The sequence below is a fragment of the Conger conger genome, chromosome 10 (genome assembly GCF_963514075.1).
Source record: "Conger conger chromosome 10, fConCon1.1, whole genome shotgun sequence".
Classification (NCBI taxonomy): domain Eukaryota; kingdom Metazoa; phylum Chordata; class Actinopteri; order Anguilliformes; family Congridae; genus Conger; species Conger conger.
In genome coordinates, this window is record NC_083769.1 from 46,002,265 (window position 1) to 46,024,850 (window position 22,586).

Below are 22,586 nucleotides of genomic sequence, written 5' to 3' on the forward strand. Positions count from 1 at the left end.
CACGGCCATTAACTGTGTGTTCTGGATTATCTTGTCTTGGTGCCTGAGAGCCTGCAGAACCGAAAACATAATACCTCATGACGGAAGCTACCATGGGGATTATCTTCCTAGAAATAGGGAGTTAAAACAAGATAAAATAGATTATTCTCAGTAAGTTAAGTTAATTGCACAGGCCCTCTGCGTATACGTCATGCTGGAATGTTTTGAGAACATGCATCTGCATGACGTACCTTGAAGGGGGAGATATGAATAAACAATCTATAGTAAGGAGAAGAGCGGTGGATTGTCTTTGAATATTGATTATCAGAAATATTAATGAATACTAATGAAGGGGCGTACATGTGTTGCGCTCTGTGCCTACATATATCCAGACAAAGGTCCTGGAACCTTTGTCCTTGTTTTTGCATGTAACTTGGACCCTATGCGCAGAGTAAAGATTGGATTTTATTTACTGTCTCTGTCTCTGAGTGTTTTCTTACAGGAATAAATTAAAATTCTCACCACAAGAACTGCAGGATAGCGTTGGCTATCTCAGAGAAGTGATGCAGTTTTAACGCCAAAGGGTGGTCACAAAAAAATTGATAAAAAATATATATATATATATATATATAGATATATATATATATATATATATATATATATATAGATATATATATATATATATATATATATATATATATATGTAAAAACCATTCCATGCATATGGTCGATCAAGTGTGTTCTTGTCTCCCTCTACTGGCCTGCACAGGAATTACATCAGCTAATAATAACAGCGCTGCAGTAAAATTGCAGTCATCCATTCTCAACATACCATTTAATCATTTCACCTGCTGAATTGAATTGAAAGGAACAAGACCTGCTGAAAAACAAAAGGCTGATGAAACTGTCAAAAGAATATCTACCCTTAAACAGCCAGATACTGTAAAGAGGAGCTGCCTTTCACTTGATCATAGATTCAGTAACACAGCAGGGTTTAGGCCTAAAATACTATGTGTGCGTATGTTCTCTCTCCTCAGTTTGGATGTTACTGCAGATCCAGCTCCAACCGCCAAGCCAGGAAAGGGCAGTTCAAGCAGCACAGAGTGACGGCAATTTTCCATACCACCGGCTAGCAGAGCAAACTCAAACAGGAAATGGAGGAGTGTCACATTGCATTACAGTTATTAAGCTGACGCTTTTATCCAAAGTGACTTAAAGTTGATTAGACTAAGCAGGGGACAATCCCCCCGGAGCAATGTGGGGCCTTGCTCAGGGGTCCAACAGCTGTGCGCCCCTTATAAGCCCATCTCCTACAGAGGACAGCTGACGCCCACACACGCGGTCAGGGGAAACTCACACAGCAGCAACTGAAGGAACCGTGGCCAGGCTCGAACCAACTTTACACTGTGACCCGTGTCTGAACTCGTAGTCAGTGAGCTTCTGCCCTAGTCAGCAACGTCTCAATCTGTGTGGGTCCAAACTCAACTGAAAACCACACCAACGATCACACGCAAGTTCCCAGAACAACAACAATCCCACCCAAGCGACTCAAACGCTGTTTGGGTGTGGCGCAGCATCCAGACCCGTCCGACAGCGAGCAATTCGTATTCGGAATTTGCAATTGTACAATTGTGCTCTCCCATCTTCGCTGTGCCACTCGTACCCCCACCAATAAGAGTAATATGTAATATGAGGGAGTAATGTATACTTGACGAGCAGTATCCAACTGCTAAATAAAGAGTACTGGTATGGTTATTGCAACACTACAGTCAGGCTGACATGCCAAGAAGGGAGCAGAAACTATGAAGAAATGACTTGTGATTTTTATCGACTGTACTTTTTGATTGTTCTCCTGTTTCATTTGTTGAATTGTACAAGTGTCCATAAAAACAGTGTATTTTTCATAATTAAATGCCCAAATTCTCAAATACAGAATCATTCATTTTCTGAGGTTCGGTGTACAGACACATCTATCAGTCTAAGGTCAAAGCTATTTGTGTCATATTCAAGATTTACCATGAAGCAGCTATATCAGAATTAGACAATGATGTATACATACTTTACATACATATGGTGCCATTACTGAAATTATTCACTGAGTGATTAGTCACTGTTGATGCTAGAAACCTCAAGTTAATCTGAACCACCATGTAGTTCAGTTCACTGACAATATGAGACTCCATTACAGCAGGCAGTGGTATGTACAGATCAAGCTGGCAAGCTGCACCTGCCAGAAAACCAACCAGAGAATAATTATGATTAATAACCATTTAAAACCAGATTGAAGAAATTGGAGAAAATAATTACAGTATCAGCTGTAGACTCACTCACGTGTTTCTCACCCAGACAAACCAAGCCCTTACACTGCAGTTTAATTCACAATCATTTTATATTCCCATTATTCAGTATCATTACATTCCACAGTGTGTCTGGTTTATTACACAAGAACATTTAAAATGGCAACCATTGCCATAATCACCCGTTAACATAAATAACATAAATATATTTTTTTACATTACATTTCAGGCATTTAGTAGACTCTTATTCAGAGCAAAAGGTTCAAAGGTTGACACTCCTATACCAGCCATACTTCTCTATCTCCGAAAAGGAAACGGGTTACTCCATTTTCCAGAGCCGAGAGATAATCACTTTGTCCATTCCACCTACCAGTGCCGGAGATACAGAATAGTAGAGAGGCTCTACAGATTAACACACAAATTTGATTTAATTCACTTACTCATTAAGAGGAAATGTGGCCATAGTGGACACAGAAGCACAGTGCACATCTTCACACAAATACAGTGCTGTGCAAAAGTTTTAGGCAGGTGTGAAAAAATGCTGTAAAAGAATAATTCTTTAAAAAATAAAAATAAACTTAAAATTTCTATCAATTAACAAAATGCATAAACAGAAGAAGTAAATGAACATAAGAAAAATCTAAATCAAATCAATATTGGGTGTGACCACCCTTTGCCTTCAAAACTGCATCAATTCTTCTAGGTATACTTGCACACAGTTTTTGAAGGAACTTGGCAGGTAGGTTATTCCAGACATTTTAAGAGAACTAGCCACAGTTCTTCTGTGGATTTAGGCAGCCTCAAATGCTTGTCTCTTCATGTAAGCCCAGACAGACTCAATGACGTTGAGATCAGGGCTCTGTGGGGGCCATACCATCACTTCCAGGACTCCTTGTTCTTCTTCATGCTGAAGATAGTTCTTAATGACATTGGCTGTATGTTTGGGGTTGTTGTCCTGCTGCAGAATAAATTTGGGGCCAATCAGATGCCTCCCTGATAGTATTTGCCTGTACTTCTCAGCATTGAGGAGACCATTCATTCTGACCAAGTCCCCAACTCCATTTTCCAAATGCAGCCTCAGGTGCAAGGAACCTCCACCATGCTTCACTGTTGCCTGCAGACACTCATTCTTGTACCGCTCTCCAGCCCTTCGGTGAACAAACTGCCTTCTACTACAGCCAAACTACAGAGAACCTACTGCTATTTTTCTGCACCCCAGTTCCTGTGTTTTCACGCATAGTTCAGTCATTGGCCTTGTTTCCATGTCGGAGGTATGGCTTTTTGGCTGCAATTCTTCCATGAAGACTACTTCTGACCAGCACAATAGATGGACCTGGGCTCCACTGGTTTCTGCCAATTCTGAGCTGATGGCACTGCTGGACATCTTCCAATTGGGAAGGGAAGTAAGCATGATGTGTCTTTCATCTGCTGCATTAAGTTTCCTTGACCGACCACTGCATTTACGGTCCTCAACATTGCCCGTTTCTTTGTGCTTCTTCAACAGAGCTTGGACAGCACATCTGGAAACCCTTGTCTGCCTTGCTATGTGTCTTGTTGCTATGTCTTGTTGCTTTGAGGGTCATTGGCTCCTGTTTGGTATAATTGGTTAATCACACACCTGAGTATATGCCTACAAAATCCCTGACTTTGAAGTGTACCTAGAATAATTGATGCTGGTTTGAAGGCAAAGGGTGGTCACACCAAATATTGAATTGATTTAGATTTTCTTCTGTTCACTCACTTTGCATTTTGTTAATTGATAAAAATAAACCATTAAGATTTCTATTTTTGAAAGCATTCTAACTTTACAGCATTTTTTCGCACCTGCCTAAAATTGCACAGTATTGTACATCACCAAATTATTGATTTATATTCATCAAGAATCAATTTCCATTTCAAGATTGTTGAAGAATTCATTATAATACATTAAATTACATTACAAGAAATCACTGTAGTCCAAACCTAGACACAGCACTGAAAATCCACAGGACAGAACAAAATTCTTCTTAAATAGGGGAGAGGAGGGCATATTGTCACACTTTTCACTGTTGGGCGCAAAAGTATTAAAAGAGATTTCACAGCTATAGTTACCTAGGCCGATAAGAATATTACTTTGGATAGTTATAATGTATATTTTGATTATCACATTCAAAGCGACGACATAGAGCAGGGGCCAATGAGGTATCTACGTTTCCGTATCTATGGCTTTGACCACAAAAAACAGGAAGTTGACCTGAGAAAATTACATTAATGGCATTTGGCAGATGCTCTTGTCCAGAGCGACGTACAGTTGATTAGACTAAATAGGAGCAGAGTTAAGGGCCTTGCTCAAGGGCCCAACGGCTGTGTGGATCTCACTGTGGCTACACCGGGGATCGAACCACCGACCTTGCGGGACCCAGTCTTAACCACTACGCTACAGGCTGCCGCATTCACATTTTTTGAGGAAGTGACGAGTGTTAGAGGAATGAACAGCGTGACAACTTACCCAGCTCTCCCCTACTCTGTAAGTCGTAATAAATATAAAAACATTTAAATTAGCAATGCAATTAACAATTCCACAAAATACTTTAAGGAAAATCAGAGATTTAAAGCCATTAACTGCGCTTCGAATGGAAAACACCATAGCTGATAAGACATCACAAACTGCAACAAAAGGTGGCCTTGTGTATGTATTCATGTAATTAAAATCTTGTTTGTCTCAAACCACAATAAGCCACTGTTTGAAGTTTGAAGAAATCTTGATAGTTACAAGCATAAAGTGGCTGTGGTAGCAACATGAAATGGATGGAATTAGAATTTTATTCCTCTCCTGGGTTCAGACACAGACACTGGCATACTAAAATTGATATTGTCAATGATCCAGTCATAACCCCATGAAGGGAACTGGGTGTTTAAAGGCAGACCATTTCCAGCAAGATGTTTCCTGTTGAAATACTATATTCTGGTATTTTGGATGTTAAAGCCCTACATTAGGCCTACATTACTTCGCTGTTTACCAATTTATAAAGCATACAACCAGTTTGTTTTTAAATAGATTTTTCTAACGAGTCGTTTAGCTTCGAGGCAGCCGTTGGAATTTCCGGACGATGTTAAAATGAACATGGGAAGGACTGGGAAGTTGAACAAAGTAGCCTGGCTAACTTCCAAGTAGGCAAGTGGTTTTTGTTTTTCACAATCTTTAATTGCGTTGCTAGGGAACTGCACCAGAGCTCATTGCTCATTGTCAAGTCAACGAAAATGTAAATACAGAACGGACCTTTTAACGAAACGATAGCATTCCCCGCAGTGACTTAGCGCGTTGCTATTTCCTGAAGTCACCCCCCAACAACCTCTGCCCACGGAGAAAAGACGGTTTTACGAATTCAATTCAAACATCCGTGACAAATTGCCGGAAATGTATAGCAAATGGGCTTTAACATTGAAAATACCGGCATGTTTCAAGGAAGGAAAACCGTTTTCATATGGCGACACGTTGATTGACATTCATTAAATCCTTCCTGATGGAAAGGCACTATCACAGCCCTGCTATGGACCATAAGTGGTTGCATAAGTGCGTTCCCATAGAAAGGTTAAGCTTTTTTTTGGAAGTCAGTGGCAGTGATCAGTTACAGATTCATACCATACAGTAATCCCATGGAAGCAATACCAACAGAGGCTGTAAAGGTTGATAATGAAGAATCAGTCATTTTCTATGTCCATGGAGGATATTACTATGTTGATTGCAGTTATTTACAGTTTTTGCAAGTTTTACAGTTTTGTGCTGATAACTGAAATTGGGGCAAAATATTTTGTGATCTTGGAGTTACAGGATAAGGTTCTGTGTCCTGAGTGGTTTTGATATATTTCACACATATTTAGTATCCTCGTAAACAACATAATCGTGCCAAAAATAAGTTAATACTGCATGTTGTAAATGTGCAATTGTTTTGTGATATATCGTGCATATAAAGGTTTTATTTTTGTTTTATTTTTGGTCGATGGTACCTCTAGGTCCTGAGACTGCTGTAGTGTTTCTCAGCCCAGAGCAGCCGCTTGACGTGTATCTCTCGACTGGGCCTGTCGAGGGGGTTCCAGCCGTACTCTGGCGACAGCACTCTGCTGGGCTTGTTGAGCCAGAAGTACTTGTTGAGGTGGCTCTCGTCGTGCCACAGAGCCTCCACCCCCTTCCTCTTGTCCGTCATTATGCCCCGGTGACAGCTCTCGGTCAGGTTCACCACGGACTCCCACGTGCCCCCGAACACGGCCGCGTGGTAGTACAGGTCCCCAGTCTCCATGCAGGCCGTGGACTTGGGGTTGCGGTCGTAGGTGTACCTTACCTTGGGGAGGTTGTAGAAGGAGGAGTGCTGCAGGGCAACCGACTCCCCGAGTGCCTCCGAGCCGAAGCGACCGGCGAAGACCATGTCCACGTCCAGGCAGAAGACGTACCGGTGGCCGTGACGGATGCGTGTCTGGACGGCGTCCGCGAGGGTCTTCATGCGCATCATGGAGATGTCCTCCCAGCGCTCGTGCCTCTTGATCTTGATGATCTCCAGGGCCCGGCCAGTCTTCAGCTGGAGCCCCGGCACGTTCTCTGGGGCGTTGGTGAACACGTAGTACGTCACCGGTAAACCCTCCATGAAGTGGAGTTCCGCTGAGGACAGCAGATCCATCAGGTACACTTCCAGATATCTGTTAAAAAGGCACACAGAAATACACAGTAGAGTGTTATGTATGCAGTGTCGGAAGTTCCTAATTTCTCTTACAATGGTTACCCGCCATCTTCTGACACACTGAAAAACCCATCTATTTAAACTGCAACCTGGGCCCATAAGACAACCCCATCCCTCTCCCCCCAACATTATCAAACATTCGTATTACGGGCAGCCTATTAGGCGCCGGTACATTACATTACATTACATTGCATTTGGCAGATGCTCTTATCCAGAGCGAAGTACAACAAAGTGCTTACCCACAACCAGGGATAAGTGCGCTGAAAGACCCGAGAAGGAAGTACAATTCTACAGTTCCGACCTCAACAGGGAGTTCATTCTACCATCGTGGAGCCAGAACAGACAATAGTCGTGAGCGTAAGGTGGAGGTTCGGAGAGGGGGAGATGCCAAGCGGTACATAACTCGGACTGGGATGGTTGGTGGTTCAATACCCAGTCAAGACAATTACATGTCCAACTGACATTTTTGACACAAATTTTGATGAAAAATTGAACAGGCATCTGCTTGTAGCCCATTCACTTTGGAATATTTGAAGCTCCATATCTCAAAACCACTCAGATTACACATAGAAGCTTGTACTTGCAGTGTAGCCATGAACCCTGACTTGCTCCATTTGTCCCCTGCTTAGTCTAATCAACTGTACGTCACTTTGGATAAAAGCGTCAGCTAAATAGCAAATTATTTATATTATCAAACTCTTTCCAACAGCTTTTGTTCAATAATCTCATTGATCCCTCACGTATTTCAGTCCTCCATCAGTTGATTTTTCTTATTTTGATTCAGGATCAAGCCAGTAAAATAATTCAATTAATTGCAGCAAACACCTCTGTTAATCATTCAATTCCCACTGAATTTGGTGCATAGGATGAATTAAAGCAAGCTGTGCTGCATTGTGTTAAACAAATCAGCAATAATTTAAAATGTCCGCCAAGAACTTGTATTTATCAACGTTCACTGCCACCACCTCCACTATAGATTTAAGAAGGCGCAAACAAGCTTGTGTTCTGCTCTGAATGGTGTGATATCAGGGGCTCCGTCAGGGGAAGACACTAGATTCAGCTCAACGGGTGGACTTGCGGGCAGCAGACAGGAGAGGCCCGAACGTGTCACAAACAGCGCTAACCTCCCGACGGCGAACACAGTCAGTGCCACAGAGGTGCCCATTTTTTGGTGATACTTGTCGTAGGTGTCAGGATCAAACATCCCGTCCCACAAAATGGGAGCTCCCCAGTCCGTCGATGTCGTCACATCGGTTCGGGAGCTGAGAAGAGGGACAAAATGGGGGGGTAAAAAAGGGTAATATTGACAAGGCATCATTCTGTAACCTGAATAATATTTCATCACAGATGTCTGAGCTTGTCTGTGTGGTCACAAGGTTATATATATGAAGATAACATTGCCCACACCTCACTCCAAGGTGACCCTATGTTTTGTTTAAATTGGCAGCGTATTTGGTACGCTGGGTCTTTCCGTTTCCGCACTAAAGAAACTGAATGATCCAGACGATGGCACCGATGTTTTCTACCTGTCTGAATAAAGCAAAGAATACAACCTTACCTGTTCACCATAAAGGAACTGCCCAGGGTCACAAGTTAATGAATAACAAACATTATTCCGTTGAAAAAATAACGGCTGAACACACACAGTACTGTTCATGTGACTCACCTGAGATCCAGGGAGGTGTCTACATGGTCTCTGGGTTCTGGCTTTGCAGCAGGAGGAAGCTGATATTTCCTCAGAGGGCTTTCAGAAAACCTGAACATTACAACAGACAAGTTTGCTTCATCAAATTTCAAACTTTAAACATAAGGCACAGCTTATAGTTTTCCCTGATGAATCGTGACTTTTTCCTGCAATATTTTATGTTTGTAAGTAGTTACACGTAAGTTCTTTCCCCTTTAAGACACAACTAAAAGGCTGCCTGTTAAAGATGTACCTTGAAAGATAAGCTGAAACAGGAGTTTGCCGAGCACTAGCTTCCACGATTATGACGTATACTACAGTGAAAATACAGAAGCACTAAAATTTTATTGTACTTTTTAAGCATACTTTCAGATACGTTCATATGGTTATAAAAAATTGACCAAATTCAGGAAAAAGTGAATTTTGATTTCACCTTGTCTTTAAGAACAAAAAACAAAGTATTCCTCATACAAAAATAAATTGCCTTTCAAAAACAAAGTGCAAACTGCTATCCACGAGTGTACAACTGCTGCTACGTGGTAATGTCCAGCAGTACTGGTGTATGTAGCTGCAATATGCTAACCTAAGAGATTCAATGAAATAATGAAATGTATGCGCCATCTCAGAATGACCCGAGATATGCAATGCTGTCCATTGACTTTGTGAGAGATGTTTCGAGAATCACATTACAGCAACAGAACGAAACAGCAACAAAAATTTATAAATTGGATACAGTCCACTTAAAAATTTACAAATAAATAAATTCATGAAAGTGTGCACATTGTCATTCTGAATTCTGTAATGTGACATTTTGATTCTTTACCTCAGGCTGTTTCTGTTTATTCTTGCCTGGTGAAGGAGACATTCCTACCTCACAAACACAAACAGTAACAGAAGACCACACAATATGCCGAGTCCCAAACGATGAAGCAGTCTGAAAAAGAAGTAAGATTTAATCAAAGGATTGTGAGGCATTATATTGCATAACGTACATTCACAAGAGTAGCCAATATTACTTGTGCTGTGTTATTGTGTCATACTACTGCCATTATGGAGTAAATATGTAAAAATAATCATTTTGCTTGTGAAATCAGTGTCATATGAAAAGCAACAATGTTGCCTGTGCAAAACAATTAAAAGTATGCATGAATTTATAAATAATGCCAAGCAGGACCAGGACTCCAAATCTACAACCAGCAGGTAAAAATGTGCATTCCTGTCAAATCAGATTTTTAAAACAACAAAACGTTCAGAAACAAAATGATATTTTTCAACTTCAACCAAATACTGTTCAAACCCAAAAGAGGAAAAAAGAAAAGTGCAACAGAAATAAAGAAATAAACGTTTATTTAAACAGAAACGGTGGTGCATTGAGCATCCTGTTGCAAACCTAGGGCAAACTGACTGATGTAGTACGGTTTGCTCCTACGATGTCTGAGAAGGTGTTTACAGCATAGAACTAGATCATTATTGATTTGAAAATGATGAGAAAAATATTTAGATGTCGGCTGCCATTTGGTTTCTTTCTGAACAGTGGTTTGCTTTGGCTAAATTTAGATGTATAAATATGAAATCTTCAAATTGTGTAAAAATCAAAGTGTAAAATCACAGTCTGTATGATTTAAAAGTACAAATTTTTGACAAGAATTTCCAGAATTATTTTGTTAAATTGCAGCAATACAATTTGAGTATTATTTAGAATTTTACTTGTTAATCATATTTAGAGGGTAAATTCCAAATCTTTTTCCCCAAATGAGATCGGTGAATCTTACATAATTCCCCAATAATTTGATATGTACGTATCCAGTGCCTACTACATCATTCTGAAATAAAGCTTGTATGCTGAGATCATTTCATTTAAATTGTGCACAAAAGCATATCCGAGCAATCCAGGCTATTTGAGGCTACATCCCTAAAGAGCATCACACCCCCAGTGGGAATAGCATCTGAAACCATAGCAAATTCCTCCAGGTTAACCGGGGTATTAAACATCCATAAGGATTCAGAAATTCTAAAAAGCTGGTTCACCAACATTATGCTGCTAGAGAAACATTTTCCATGAAACAGTAATTTTTTTAAATATAAAATGTCCCTGTTATTCCATATACAGAGCAGTATTTGAACAGTGGTGCAATTGCTATCCTTTTGCCTCTGTACTCCAGCAGGTTGGATTCAAAATGAAATGGTGAATATGAGGTTAAAGAGACCACTGTCACCTGTAATATGAGGATATTTACATCCATATTGGGTGATCCGTGAAGGAATCACATCCATTTTTATACATAGTCCCTCCATTTTAGCGGACCAAAGTAATTGGACAGTTGGCTTATCGGCCGTTTCTTATTAGTCGAGTGTATTCGCTTCTTTGGTGCAGGTATAAAAAGGTAAGTAATTCCTACACGGTTCACCCAATATGGATGCATATACCATCAAATTAAAGGTCAAAGTCAGAACAGACAGTGCACCACTGTCCAAATACATACATATTACACTATATAATCGCTGGGAAGAAAAATTGTGTTTATAGATTGACCAAAAGAGAAGCAATTGTTTGTGAAAGTTGGATAATTTATATAATTTATAAGTATATTTTGAATCCGATTCACGATTCATATACCGCAGGAACACGTCGTGCTTATAGAAAAATGCAATCTTAATCTGATTGTAGGATAATATTTACGCAAATGCGATTCACCAGAAACCAGAAAACATTTTTTTTGTTCCCTCGCTCCAAGTAGACAATGTGTGACCACTAAAAACTGGATGTGATCGCAGAATCATGCACAGTCGCCTTAGAGAAATTCTACCAAGGTCGCCTGTTGAAGACGTTTCACTCACCTCATTGTACCGACCTTCGAGATGAAGTTCATTTGAGGCTGCGAAGAAAAAAAACAGAAATACTTAATCAGATATAGGATAGTTTGGGAAACAGAAGGGAAAATATCACGCGAACTTATACAAATAAAGCATCCTACAACAGTCATTAAAACAAATCCACAAGTTGTAGTAGACACGTGTTTTCAATCTCTGACTCCTTGAGCCCGGAACGTTCTGGGCTGGCCCAGAGATCCTGTGAAAAAAAAAGAGACACGTAGTTCCCCCCCCCCCTTTTTTTTTTTTCTTCGGGAAAGCAAATGGGAAAAATAAGAGAAATGAACGCAAAAAGCAAGGGGGAAAAACACACAATTCGGCCACATTGTAAGGCAGAAATGACCTAATAATTCTATATAGGCTCGCTCGGAGTCCTAAATACGTAGCTAGACGTATACATACGTACGTACGTATAGCAACTTTAGAGTAGCTACTTACCTGAAATAGATGCGTCTTTGAATGAGAAAACAAATGGGAACATTTTGAAAACGAAAAAAAAAAAAGAACAGCAAACAAAGTACACATAAACGGTAACCATTAGACTGAAATCCGTAGCCTAACACCACGGTGCAGTAAGAAAAGCGGACCAGGAGCATTTCGGCGGACACCCCCCGAATGTACTCTCATCCAATAAGTGAACGCGTCGTTGCTAAAAGCCTTTTCTCGTTCCATGTTTTAACAGGAATTTTTCTTTCATTGAATGATTATCTGATACGTCAGAAGTGAAATAAAGTGGCATATGCGTAGCATACAAATATAGTTGTGCTAAATGTCGTTTACACTTGTAAATAAAACCTGTGGCCAAGATTTAGCATCGCAAAAGTGAGGAACTGTCAGCAAAGGAAATGATGCAGGAATCAGTTATCACCGTCAGTCAATCCTGTGTGGCATGTTCAGGCAATTTAAATATGGTGAACGTTTCATCTGAAGGGATTCTGTGTAAAGTATTGCCGAAGATTGTTCCACAACAACGGGGGCTTATTGCAAATCACGGGGGCCCAGTAAGGTATTTCAAAACTGTGAATCTCGAGATTAAAATCTCATTAAGTTCTCTTCAGATCAGAATTAACCAGATTTTGAAATCGTGTTTTTGCTATCCCAGATAAAATTGATGTTCTAGGTTCTGTCTCCGTTTTTCAAATAATTTTCAGATAGAATCATTCTGATCGAGATAGCACAAGATCCGATTTACAGAATCCAGACAAGCATTATTTGGATACAGCGCGCCACCATCTGTTGGTCAAAATAATGCAACATTTCATTAAGACAAACAGGCATGAGTTTGTATATTACTTATATTTACCTATTTGAATCATCAATACAAAAGACATAGGCAAAAAAGTCAGTCTAATTTCAGAATTCAATGTAATAAAAACATTTTGTTGCAGGTCCATGTGGATGCTGGTATAGTATCTTCTGAGGAACTGTGAAAATCTTGTTTTTGCAGCAATTATTTTAGAATAGATAACAATATATTTTCAAATAAAATATTCCAAGGCATTTACACATTCGAAACTTTCTTTCTTTCTTTTATTTTTGTGGGGTTCTTCTTGAAAATACTTTATTGGCCATTTAGAATCGATACTGTTTTATAGAAGGATTTGTGTTCCTAATAATGTGCAAGGATTGTGATCCCAAATCAACCTTGAATCCATCCTGAGTCCACCCTTTCAGTGGGATCAAGACGAGCATGATTTTCCATATCAAAACTATCCTAATCTCCTCCTTCAAAATCTAGATTCTAGGTAGGATTTAACGACCAAATCCTTATCCCAATTTTTATTGTCAGGATCACAGATTCAAGTTTTGAAATACCCAGTTTTGGAATTTAATCCCATCTGATTATTGAAATCAAATCCAAAAATGTTTTTGAATACTGGTCCACGCGGGGTATTTCACTGGGTACAGGTAAAACCCGGAACATGTATTCTACTTGGTGACTTCAATATCAACTTGCTTAAAGGTGATCTCACAACTACAACTGACTTCCTAAATGTATTCTATTCTTATAATTTTTTTCCTTCAATTACTAAACCTTCCCGCATCACAAACTCATCAGCTACACTTATTGACCATATTTTCCTTAATTCAATGGATTTTGAGATCACTTCAGGCCTCTTGATATGCGATGTCTCTGATAATCTCCCTGTTTTCCAAATCTTTCATCTTAATGAATCTTCCAGTGATAGTAGGCCTATGACTCCTTTGAATATATCAATTAAATACTGTAAATTCTCGAGAAATAACTTTGACGCCTTCAAATCATGATGCAAGATGTCAATAAAGCCTATGAATTATTTATTGAATTACTCAATTTGGCCCTTGATTCATCGTTTCCTTTGATTATGACAACAATCAGAAATAATAACTCTAAAGAAAAACCATGGATAACAGATGAACTAAAGAAGCTATCCCGTAAAAAAAACAACCTCTAGAGGAAATCCATTATAACCCCCACCCCCATAAATATTGACACATACAAGAAATGTAAAAACCAATTCACAACCCTAGTAAGAAAAACAAAGAAAAAATTATATTCTGATAAATTCACATTAGCATCAAATGACATCAAGGCAACATGGAACCTCATCAATCATCTTATGAAACGCAATAAAAAATCATCAGCTACTCCTACGGAAATGAATGATACTAAGGGATCTCTTTCCAACCCAACGGATATTGCTAATGGTTTCAATGATTTCTTTGTAAATGTTGGTCCTGAACTTGCCTCTAACTTTAAGAACTCTAATGTTGATCCTCGTGACTCGATCAGGGGTCAGTATTCTTCACTCCAAAATCTCGATCCTCCAACTTCACAGGAGGTCAGAGACATCATCATGTCTCTAAAGAACTCAGCTCATGGTCATGATGGAATCAAGAGTATCCTTATCAAGGAGACAATTGATCACATCATCACACCTCTTACTCATATTCTTTCTTTATCTCTTCTGTCTGGCACCATCCCCCACGATCTAAAAATCGCAAAAGTCATACCCATATTCAAATCAGGTGATTCTAAGGAATTTAGTAACTACCGTCCTATATCAATTCTTGTATCTCTAAAATCTTAGGAAAACTGATCTATTCTAGACTATCCAATCACCTTGCAGTAAATAATATATTATACAAACACCAATATGGATTTCGTAAAAAATACTCTACCGAGTATGCCATAATACAGCTCGTTAATTATATCTCATCAGCTCTTGATAACAAAAAATTTGCCCTTGGTGTCTTCCTGGATCTAAGCAAACCTTTGACACGGTATGCCATGCTATACTGCTTGCCAAACTCAAAAGATATGGAGTGAAGGATACTGCCCTTAAACTGTTAACCAGTTACCTTGTCAATAGAGAGCAATATGTCCATCTAAATGGTGTTTCCTCAAAGAAATCTAAGATCACATTTGGTGTCCCCCAGGGCTCAGTCCTGGGTCCTTTATTATTTTTAATCTATATAAACAATATGGCCATGTCATGTACAAATCTCCTTCCAGTTCTGTTCGCCGATGACACAAATCTCATAGCTTCCCACGATGATTTTCACTCCCTGATCAGAATTGTTAATAATGAACTATCTATTGTAGCGCAATGGTTCCAACGAAACAAACTAACCCTCAATGTGAAGAAGTGCAACTTCATGATCTTTTGCAACATAAATAAACACTACCCAAAAGAACTAGCCAAAATTCTCATAAATAATGCTGAAATCAATCTAGTCCAGCATACTAAATTCTTAGGCATCATTATTGATAGTGATCTCAAGTGGTCTAATCACATTGACCTAGTCACCAAAAGATCTTCAAGGATGCTGGGCATATTGAGGAAAGTTTGTCCCTTAGTTCACTCTTCAGCTCATCTTACTCTATATTATAGCTTCCTGTTCCCTTTCATTAATTACTGTAACATTATCTGGGCAGCGACCTATCCTACATATCTTAATAAACTACGTACAGTACAGAAGAAATACTTAAGGTTTATCTCCCACTCAAATAGATATGCACCATCCGCCCCCCTTTTTAAAAAATATAACATATTGCCGATTGAAAAAGTGAACACATACCAGATATGCATATTCATCCACAAATTCATGTATAGAAAACATGAACTTCCAGACACCCTTCAGAATCTATTTATTTCCACCTCCAATGTCCATTCACATCAAACAAGACACAGCAACAATAATCTATTCCTATCGCGCTCACAAACATCAAGACACCAGTATAATCTTTCCTTTAGAGGCCCAAAGCTGTGGAGTGAACTAAGCCCTCAACTGAGATCTATGTCCTCATAACTGTGTTTAAAAAAACATTTGAAAAAATATCTAATGTCTACCTAAACTGCTACTCAATATTTATCTCAGTTATTTGTTTCTCTTCTTCTTGTATCATCCCATGTTTAGTCATCATCCTATGTTGTCTGTTTCTTTTTTCTCGTATCATCCTATGTTCAATCATCATCCTATGATGTCTGTTTCTTCTTTTTCGTATCATCCTATATTCAATCATCATCCTATGTTGTCTGTTTCTTCTTTCTTATATCATCTTATGTTTAATCATCATTCTATGTTGTCTGTTTCTTCTTTCTTATATCATCTTATGTTTAATCATCATTCTATGTTGTCTGTTTCTTCTTTCTCGTATCAACTGATGTTTAATCCTTAAACATTCTATTTTCTTTTCTTTCTCGTATCATCCTATGTTGGATTTGGATTGGCTACATTTTATTTCGCCCGCTAAATGTACTAAATGTAATAAGTGTTTGCTAGGTTTGGAGCTCCGTACAAGCCTGTAAGGGCTTCGCTCCCACCTTGCACAGATTTGTACTAAAATTTGTGCTAAATAAATAAACCTAAACCTAAACCCGGAACATGTCTTTGGACTTCAGTCCCGTGTTCCAGATTTGGGAGGGCTCAAGGTTTTACTCAGTTATTCAGGCCAATTCTGCTTCATGAGACAGGGCCCCAGTTGTACGAAACCACACATTTACGTAGACACACAAAGACCCTCCTGACAGAACTTCAACAAACATATTTTGTGGTGAGTGTGGCTGGATTATCCTTCTGGATTTTATGATTTCCTCAATATTAGCCTATATCTTTGACCCACAATTGACAAAGCTGTATGTCATATGAATACACATTTTAATCCAGATTTCTGTGAATAAATAAAATGAGACATTTATATCAGTTTGCATTTATTAAACAAGAAAAAAAGATACAAAGCTTTTTGTCATTTTATTTTTCGCTTGGCTTTGACACAAACTCGGTTTTGTCTTAATTAATCTTTATGATACAACAATGCAAGACAAAGGAAAAAATATTTTAATAGCTAGACCTATATAATCATTTAAAATAGAAAATTGGTTAACAGTTAATATATTTAATATTTACAGAATATTTCATGCTAAGAATTGAAAATGTAGTACAGTACTTGATACAGGACAACACCAGTAAAATAAAATGTGCTCATACAACGACAATAATTAAGGCTTAAATATGTATAAAAAATAAATGTATCGATTTAGGATTAAATGAGAAATCCAAAACTGGCATCCTCTCTTAAAATGACTTCTCATTGGCCTCCACTGGCTTCCTATTGCCGCACGCATCCGATTCAAGGCCCTAGTGTTGGCATTTCAGGCTGCTAAGGGGACTGCCCCACATTACATACAATCCCTGATCACTCCCTACTCCCCAGCTAGACCACTCCGGTCTGCCAGCTCTAGTCGCCTTACGGTTCCCTCTCTACGGGCACCTGGCGGTCGAGCTGCACGTTCACGCCTGTTTTCCGTTCTGGTTCCTCAGTGGTGGAATGACTTGCCTACCACTGTCAGGACAGCAGAATCCCTCCCCCTATTTCGACGCAGACTCAAAACACACCTCTTCAAACTCTACCTTAGTCCTCCCTCCTGATTTACCCCGCCCCCCCCCCCTTCTGATACCCCTATCCCTGTCTAACCGCCCCCCCCCCCAAAAAAAAAAAAAAAAAAAAAAAATTGCACTCATGATGACGACTATATGTTTAGAACAGCAGTCCAGGTGTATTTTCCTAGTTCTGGATGTGATGCTTTGACTTGTGGTAGAACCTATGCACTTGTAAGTAGCTTTGGATTAAAAGCGTCTGCCAAATGACTAAAATGTAAAAATGTAAATGTAAAATATAAGGGCATAAGTATATTTATAACATAGATGTACGGTTTCCCCACTTACTCCATAAAGGGAGAGAGACAGTGACGAGGCAGGGTATGTTGTCGTCGGCATTAGGATACTGAGTCCAGAAAATAGCCAGGCAGCTTTTATTTATTTAGTTTTTTTTTTTTTTAAAGCTATTTTGACATGTATATGTCGGGAGCGAGCGCCCCCTCCACGGGTTCCTATTGTTCTTATGCAGAACCCACCCACCACAAGGAGCTCAGGACGAAGCGGGTAAAGGGAAAAAAGCTTTATTTTATTTATTCAAAAAAACACAGAGCACGCCACAACTCGAAGAAACCAAAACAGGAAAAGAAAAAGGAAAAGAAACCCAAACACAACGAACTGAAATATAATCGACCAGTTAAAATTCCGTTCGCGGAATCCAACATTCAACCCCGGCGTCTCTCTCGCGCCTGCCCCTTACCTGCTTCATTTAAACCTGACTCCATTAGTCAAACAGGAAACAGCTGCGTCACGCCCCCAAATCCGACAGCGTGGATCCATCTGCACACCGAGCCCCACCCAACTCTGGCAAATCCAGCCCAGCCACCAGGCTCCATCCCTACACCCTGTAGTTCAACCCAGTATATTTCCCAATATATTTCTTCTGTCAAACAATGCAGGCATGTGCCACTGAAGCCGGGATACACATTTCCTGTCCGATTCTAGTCATTCAGAGCGATGGTAAAATTGTTAGACTTGACAATTTTGGATCCAGGTTTTTACAAACTTCACCGTACACACTGCACCTTATAGCATAGGAAAGGTTAGCAAATTTGGTGAAGAGGCGTTTCACACGGTTGCAACAGTGAAGAAGCAGGAAGACGCATTAGCGTTAAATCATCAGCTTTCAGATAATCTTTTCAAGTCATAATTAACTTTTAAAACTTTTTTTTTTACGTAGTACAAAGGAAGAACTTTTAAACAAATGTGGTAATTCCATAAACTTCTGTATGGTGCCAACATCATTTCACGAAACACCTAACTGGTTGGTAATGTTATATGACATTAAAGCTACAAAGTAGTATAATAAATGTTATTTTTTCAACGTAAGGTTGTTGCTTCTGAACTACTTTTGATTTATGTGCCTCTTTGGAGCAAGTTCTCCACTCCTTATGCATCCTAACTGTCTTTCAAAATATTCTCACAGTTCAATAGGACAGGGCACTTATGACTCACGGTTCAGCAGCCACTGGGAAAGAGATCAGGAGAGGGTGTGCGAAAAATTGGCAAGAAACACACCACACAGCGGGGAAAACAAAACCACACAATGTACTTTGGACTTAATAAGGATAACCAAATGGAATATAAATACTGATATATCTTTCATGTTGCACCTGGTTTATCGAAGCTAATCTTATCGTTCAAAAGTCACAATTAGTATCATCACACCTACATACTGCATTTGACAGTTTGGCATCATGATCACCAACTGGAGTGGCCCCACAACAATTATGAATTCAGCAGAATACTCAGCATCTCACCAATTACATTATTGGCATTTGGCAGACGCTCTTATCCAGGGCGACGTACAACAAAGTGCATACCCATAACCAGGGATAAGTTCGCTGAAAGACCCTAGAGGGAAGTACAATTTCAACTGCAACCAATAAATCCAGCACCTTCTTGTTTCCGCAAACTCTCCCTTTTGTCTGAAAACAAGTTTACATTTTTTTCAGAGGACTATAACACAATAAAATACTGAAAGATGATTTGAAGTGACTGACACCTTGACAAAAACAAACAAGAAATGCTAAGAGGCTCTCTCAGATATGAACATCCACAGAGGCTGAAGATCCTGGCCCGTCTGTGGTCCTGGAAAACCTCCACAGCCACACAAAAAACTATTACAGGACACTGAAGAAATGCTTCTCCAACATTGTCCCAGTGGAAACAGCAGGGAAAATATTAGCTAATACTATAATATATAAAATATATAACATATATAATTATATTGTGATGAAGATTCTTGTAATAATTACTGGGATGTGAAACGACATTACAAACTTTGATGTTTCATGTTTCGTGACATGATGTTGGCACCATACAGAAGTTTATGGAATTACCACAAAAGTCCTTCCTTTGTAAAAAATTAATAAAAAAAGTTAATTATGACTTGAAAAGATTCTTTGAAAGCTGATGATTTAACGCTAATGCGTCTTCCTGCTTCTTCACTGTTGCAACCGTGTGAAACGCCTCTTCACCAAATTTGCTAACCTTTCCTATGCTATAAGGTGCAGTGTGTACGGTGAAGTTTGTAAAAACCTGGATCCAAAATTGTCAAGTCTAACAATATTACCATCGCTCTGAATGACTAGAATCGTACAGGAAATGTGTCTCCCGGCTTCAGTGGCACATGCCTGCATTGTTTGACAGAAGAAATATATTTGGAAATATACTGGGTTGAACTACAGGGTGTAGGGATGGAACCTTGGCATGTACTGTTTACATGTCAAAATAGCTTTAAAAAAAAAAAAAGAAGCTGCCTGGCTATTTTCTGGACTCAGTATCCTAATGCCGACTACAACATATCCAGCCTCGTCACTGTCTCTCTCCCTTAATGGAGTAAGTGGGGAAACCGTACATCTGTTATAAATATACTTATGCCCTTCTTATATTTTAAGTCATTTTAAGAGAGGATACCATTTTTGGATTTCTCATTTAATCCTAAATCGATACATTGTTTATGTATTAAAACAAAACCTTGTCTATTGAAATCCTTTCACTCCGTCTAAATATTAATATTTGATTTGTTATTTTTTATATTTAATTATTGTCGTTGTATGAGCACATTTTATTTTACTGGTGTTGTCCTGTATCAAGTACTGTACTACATTTTCAATTCTTAGCATGAAATATTCTGTAAATATTAAATATATTAACTGTTAACCAATTTTCTATATTAAATGATTATATAGGTCTATCTATTAAAATATTTTTTCCTTTATCTTGCATTGTTGTATCATATAAAGATTCTTTAAGACAAAACTGAGTTTGTGGAAAAACCAAGCGAAAAATAAAATGACAAAAAGCTTTGTATCTTTTTTCTTGTTTAATAAATGCAAACTGATATAAATGTCTCATTTTATTTATTCACAGAAATCTGGATTAAAATGTGAATTCATATGACATACAGCTTTGTCAATTGTGGGTCTAATATATAGGCTAATATTGAGGAAATCGTAAAAACTGGGGCCCTGTCTCATGAAGCAGAATTGGCCTGAATAACTGAGTAAAACCTTGAGCCCTCCCAAATCTGGAACACGGGACTGAAGTCAAAAGAAATGTTCCGGGTTTTACCTGTACTCAGGTAACCCTTTTTGTGAAATACCCCGTGTGGGCCAGTATTCAAAAACATTTTTGGATTTTATTTCAATAATCAGATGGGATTAAATTTCAAAACTGGGTATTTCAAAACTTGAATCTGTGATCCTGACAATAAAAAGTGGGATAAGGATTTGGTCATTAAATCCTACCAAGAATCTAGATTTTGAAGGAGAAGATTAGGATAGTTTTGATATGGAAAATAATGCTTGTCTTGATCCCACTGAAAGGGTGGACTCAGGATGGATTCAAGGTTGATGTGGGATGCATAAATTGGATCCAATCCTTGCACATTATTAGGAACACAAATCCTTCTATAAAACAGTACCGATTCTAAATGGCCCATAAAGTATTTTCCAGAAGAACCCCACAAAAATAAAAGTTGTCTGAAGAAAACTGCAAGCCTTACAAATGTGTAAATGCCTTGGGATATTTTATTTGAAAATATATTGTTTTCTGTTCCAAAATAATTGCTGCAAAAGATACTCAGAAGATACTATACCAGCATCCACATGAACCTGCAATAAATTAGACTGACTTTTGCCAATGTCTTTTGTATTGATGATTCAAAGAGGTGAATATGAATAATATACAAACTCATGTCTGTTTGTCTTAATGAAATGTTGCATTATTTTGACCAACAGATGGAGGCGCGCTGTATCCAAATAATGTTTGTCTGGATTCTGTAAACCCGATCTTGTGGTATCTCGATCAGAATGATTCTGTCTGAAAATTATTTAAAAAACGGAGACAGAACCTAAACAAAAAAATAAAAAAAACTATTTCAAAATCTGGTTAATTCTGATCTGAAGAGGTCTTAATGAGATTTTAATCTGGAGATTTTTAAATAATGGGCCCCGCGGGGGGGGGGCGGGGGGGGGACTACGTCTCTCTCTTTTTTCACAGGATCTCAGAACGTTCCGGGCTCAAGGAGTCACAGATTGAAAAGGTGTCTACTACAACTTGGTAATGACTGTTGTAGGATGCTTTATTTATTTATATCAGATCGCCTGATATTTTACCTTCTGTTTCCCAAACTATCCTATATCTGATTAAGTATTTCAGTTTTTTTTTCTTCGCAGCCTCAAATGAACTTCATCTCGAAGGTCGGTACAATGAGGTGAGTGAAACGTCAGACAGACGACCTTGGTAGAATTTCTCTTAGGCGACTGTACATGATTCTGCGATCACATCCAGTTTCCAGTGGTCACACATTGTCTACTTGGAGCGAGGGAACAAAAAAAATGTTTTCTGGTTTCTGGTGAATCGCATTTGCGTAAATATTATCCTACAATCAGATTGCATTTTTCTATAAGCACAACGTGTTCCTGCGGTATATGAATCGTGAATCGGATTCAAAATATACTTAATAATGGAATTATCCAAATTTCACAAACAATTGCTTCTCTTTTGGTCAATCTATAAACACAATTTTTCTTCCCAGCTATTATATAGTGTAGCATGTATGTATTTGGACAGTGGTGCACTGTCTGTTCTGACTTTGACCTTTAATTTGATGGTATA

The 22,586-nt window shown here is 38.7% G+C and overlaps 1 protein-coding gene across 1 annotated transcript; it reads right to left on the reverse strand.

The window, feature by feature from the left end:
• Nucleotides 1-6,265: 6,265 nt before the first annotated feature.
• Nucleotides 6,266-12,008, reverse strand: LOC133138082 (alpha-1,3-galactosyltransferase 2-like). Its single transcript, XM_061256530.1, has 6 exons — nucleotides 11,982-12,008; nucleotides 11,511-11,548; nucleotides 9,544-9,606; nucleotides 8,655-8,744; nucleotides 8,113-8,250; nucleotides 6,266-6,947 (listed from the first exon to the last, which is right to left on the reverse strand). The coding sequence occupies exons 2-6, from the start codon at nucleotides 11,540-11,542 to the stop codon at nucleotides 6,266-6,268; spliced, it is 1,005 nt and encodes a 334-aa protein (XP_061112514.1). The 5' UTR covers nucleotides 11,543-11,548; nucleotides 11,982-12,008.
• Between the last annotated feature and the right edge of the window lie 10,578 nt (nucleotides 12,009-22,586).